Source organism: Poeciliopsis prolifica, unplaced genomic scaffold (assembly GCF_027474105.1).
Source record: "Poeciliopsis prolifica strain line A6 unplaced genomic scaffold, Auburn_PproV2 SCAFFOLD011, whole genome shotgun sequence".
Lineage (NCBI taxonomy): Eukaryota > Metazoa > Chordata > Actinopteri > Cyprinodontiformes > Poeciliidae > Poeciliopsis > Poeciliopsis prolifica.
This window is the reverse complement of record NW_026562386.1, coordinates 14,255,835-14,260,113: the sequence shown is the minus strand read 5'-3', so window position 1 is coordinate 14,260,113 and position 4,279 is coordinate 14,255,835. Positions and strand designations below refer to the sequence as shown.

The following is a 4,279-nucleotide window of genomic DNA, read 5'->3' as shown; positions in this document are numbered from 1 at the left end:
CGCCCCACAGCACGCCCCACAGCACGCCCCACAGCACGCCCCACATCACGCCCCACAGCACGCCCCACAGCACGCCCCACAGAACGCCCTACAGCACGCCCCACAGAACGCCCTACAGCCCCACAGCAAACCCCACATCATTAATTTTTAACATTAATGGTCGGGCGTCACACTTACGTGAACTTTCTAACTGACGGCCATTTTGGGAGGCTGTTTGCTGAACGAGCAACAGCCATAAAACTGGATCTCACCTCGTTCTTACCTAACTTATGTACAATATAACAATCAATCAATCAATCAATCAATCAATCAATCAATTTTGTTCATTTCAGCACCAAGGCTTACAAAGTTAACATTGCATTTCATTGTCCATCACCAAAATCACACATCAAATATTTGGTAAATTTCTTGTGGTTCAAAAGCTTTTTCACAAAGTTTTACATAAATACTGTGTAGTTTTACATAAATACTGTGTAGTTTTACATAAATACTGTGTAGTTTTACATAAATACTGTGTAATACTGAGTTAAATATTAGTGATATTTTCTGTAGTTCTTACTGTGAAACTAGCTAAATTAATACAAACAAAAATTTTTTTTAAGCTTTAAAATATTCTTTGACATTTTTGTGGCTGTACTAAATATTATATTTAGTTGTATAAATATGACGTGAATGAAAATAAGCCTTTCATCATCGTCACTGATTTCTCGGTTGCAGTTAATCAATCAAATGATTTATTGACCTTCTTTCTTTTTTCTTCGTAGGATTGTTGAAATCTACAGCCGTCGACTACAAGGTGCTTTTATTTAAATGTTTAACTCTGTTATTCTGTAAACGGCTCTAGATTTAGTTTGAGATGTTTTAAAACTTTCAATGAATATTTATTAACTACTTGTTACTTACAAGCATTATTTGTAATAATACTGGTCTATTTTGTTGTGATCTGCGTTAATTAATTGGATTTTTTAAATAGTTGGCACGTTTGTAGATTTTTCATTGACCCAATCGGAGGTTCTGTCATCCTGTTTGTTGCCCCAGTCCAGGAGAGGTTGACCAAACAGATTGCCGTTGCCATCACCGAGGCCCTGCAACCCACCGGGGTCGGAGTCGTTGTCGAGGCAACGTATGTATCTCTCTTCAGACGCAGAAACTTTATTTATTTTGTCACGTTTAAACTACAATCTTCCACTTTAAGCGATGGACCAAACGCGCTTCCTGACTGCAGCCTGCAGTTTGTATTTACAAACACCAGAGGGCGCTCCTGTCCTTGCTTGCCTGGACATGAAGTCGCATTAAAACCCGAGGATTTTTACAGTCAGAAATCACAGTGAAGCAGAACAACAAATTATTATATAAACTTATGGAGAAATCTGCAGGTTGCATTAGTCTGTATTTCTATTTGTACGATTATTTCTGCTGAAGTTCCAGTCGTGCTTTAAAGAAAAACATCTGACTCTTTCCAGCTGAAAAGTTGTAAAAACAAAATCCAGTGAAAATACCTTATTTTAAATGTAGTAACTTGCAAATAACTTTTCAGCAAGACAGTTTATTATTTCAAGTCAATAATTCCTGATAGTTCCACAGGCAAATTATTTCATTTATAACAATATAATTTTCCCATCTTATTATTCATGTTTCAAATTATTATGCAAATGGGATTTAACTGTCATAAAGATAAAAATTTTTTTACAGATTGTATTAAATTTATAGGCGGTATTGTGTGTCTTTGAATCACTATAACTAATTTCAGGGAGCTGGTTCATGAGTTGAGCTCAATTAAAGGAAATCTACTGAAGAAGGATGTTCCACATTACTGAGCAGGCCGCAGGTTTCAAGCAATATGGGAAACAGAAAGAATCTCTGCTGACGAAAATCAGATAGTGTTGTGAAAACATTAGGTGTTTAACAAAAACTGAAGCGTTTTGGTCGTACTGTGAAGAGATTTGCGGCTGATTCAGAACAAAGATGGTTTGTACAGAAAAAGGCAAAACGAGGAAGTTTTCTTCAAGACAAATTCATGAGATTAAGAGCAGCTGTTAAAATGAATCACAATATAATTAATCATGTCAGCCCTCGACTCAAATAATAAATCTGTTCACTCCAGCTAGCGATTGAACAATTACTAAATTAGTTGATTATTTCAGTAATTGATTACGATTAAGCGATTAATCGTTTCCGCCCCAAACTCACCGGCTGCGGCAGCCATCTTGGCCTGCGTTGGCCTTTCTCCAGATTTAAATGTTGTTCTGTGTGTTTCTCAACGTAACGGCGTCGTTCCGCTCGTCTCTGCAGCCACATGTGCATGGTGATGCGAGGCGTCCAGAAGATGAACAGTAAAACCGTCACCAGCACCATGCTGGGAGTCTTTAGAGAAGACCCGAAAACCCGCGACGAGTTCCTGACCCTCATCCGGAGCTGAAGGAGCTCCTCTTCCTCCTGTTGCCTGGGGTTGCCTCCACCTGCTCAGCCTGCCTGCCGCTGTGTGTCTGTGTGTGTGTGTGTGTGTGTTATTGTTCACTCTGTTGACCCGATGACCCGGAGCGTTGCCTCAAGGTTGACTGACCCGATTATTCTGACAGATTTGACCCTGCGGGTTTTTTTTAGGATGTTCTCTGAGACACCTGAGCTTCTCCTAAAAACTCAGAACAATTTTCTTGTAGCATAAATACATATATTTTTGCATAATTTCATCAATCTATTGCTACAATGTAGCTTATTTGTAGCTTTAAAACCCATTCATAGTTTGTAGCATGCTACACGCTAATTATGCTAACTACACTACGTGCTAATTTAGTTAAATATTGACTGTTCTGCTGGCTAATTATGCTAATTTTAATTAGCTTAATGCTGTCCTACATGACAGTTGAGGTACATGCTAGCTATGCTAATATGAGCAATGCTGCAAGAAAAGTTTGCTGAAATTTTTACCATGGGGCCAATTCTTTGAAATTATTATTTCAATTCCTAAATGTATTTTATTTAAAAATAATAAGTTGTGTCCTTGGACTAGACCTTTCTCCCTGGTGGTCATGGGATGCTTCTGCCCCCTCTGCCAGGGCTAAAGCGTAGCTTACCACCATCTGTGTATGAATGTGTCTGAGTGTAAATGACTGAATGTAGTGTTGAGCGCTTTCTAGTCCTCTGGACTAGATCAACGTTGCACAAGTACAGGCCACTCACCATTTGTCTGGAATTTTGCACGTGTATTTTCATCAACAAGAAAAGGATATCACTTTGTTTTTATTTTTAGCCAAATTTTAATAAATGGCTGTGGCCAATCTGGATTTCAATGAACATAATAGGATGTCTTGGTCCTGTTCACTTTCAAATTGAATGGAAAAAAAAAATGATAAATACCTTGTGTTGTACCTTACATTCTCCATTTTGCAATTTTATCAGTATATTTTTAAAAGCCTCCCTTTGTTAAGATTTGACCCCAAACATTTTACATGTTAATCTGCGTCGACTGGCTGAGTTAGCAAACCAAACTTAAACAATTCATGAATTGTGGTCGAGGGCCACACAAAATAATCCCCAGGGCAGACAATGGCCCGCGAGCCACACATTGGACATCCCTAACTGAGGTAGATAAAAGAAATTCTGTCCTCTGTGAAAGATTAAGTTATGATGACTTCCTAAAGGTGATCAGTCTATTTTGAACTCTACTGTCTACCTTTGAAACGGTTCAATGTCAGCTGGTCACCTGCCAACTGTGCTACAAGCTAGTTTCTATATCAGCGTCAGAAAGTCTTTTCATTAATCTTTAAAATCCTGCAGATGATGTTGGAAGACAAGCTGCCTGACCTCTGACCTGTCTGAGCTTTTATATTCCCTGAGGATTTTAATAAAGGTTAAAAGTCGCAGCAATTATCTCCAGGTGTTAGCATTAGCATGTTCCCAAAAAATACCTGAATCCTTGTTGAAACCAACATTTTCCCTTGAAACATATTTTTTCATTCCTTTGTGAGGAACTGCCTTTAAAGCCAACCAGCCTCAGAACAGATATTTTATGTCCATAAGAGTTTTATTCAATGTATTTGTATGCATGTGTGTTTTCCTCTCCGTTTCCATCCTGGTAGATGAACACTGTGAAGAGATGTTTGTTGTTTTGTGTCTTTGCACACCAGTGCATCATGATGTCCGCTGTCTGGTTTTAATGGTGTAACTGGAAGATGAATGCTAAGAAAAAAAAAGCTTTAACTGTTTCTGTGGCCTTGTTTAATTGTTGTGCTCATTTTAAAGACTTTTTAATCAAAGATAATAAAAGTATGTGACGGCA

At 38.3% G+C, this 4,279-nt stretch overlaps 1 protein-coding gene across 1 annotated transcript in view; it reads left to right on the top strand.

Annotated features, from left to right (window-relative positions):
* The window catches only part of LOC129364131 (GTP cyclohydrolase 1-like), a 17,684-nt gene extending 13,405 nt beyond the window's left edge, over positions 1 to 4,279 (top strand). Inside the window, exons 4-6 of the mRNA XM_055036581.1 lie at positions 765 to 796; positions 1,039 to 1,123; positions 2,293 to 4,279. Of these exons, the coding sequence (XP_054892556.1) occupies positions 765 to 796; positions 1,039 to 1,123; positions 2,293 to 2,419 (244 nt within the window). The 3' untranslated portion in view covers positions 2,420 to 4,279. The remainder of the gene's footprint in view (positions 1 to 764; positions 797 to 1,038; positions 1,124 to 2,292) is intronic.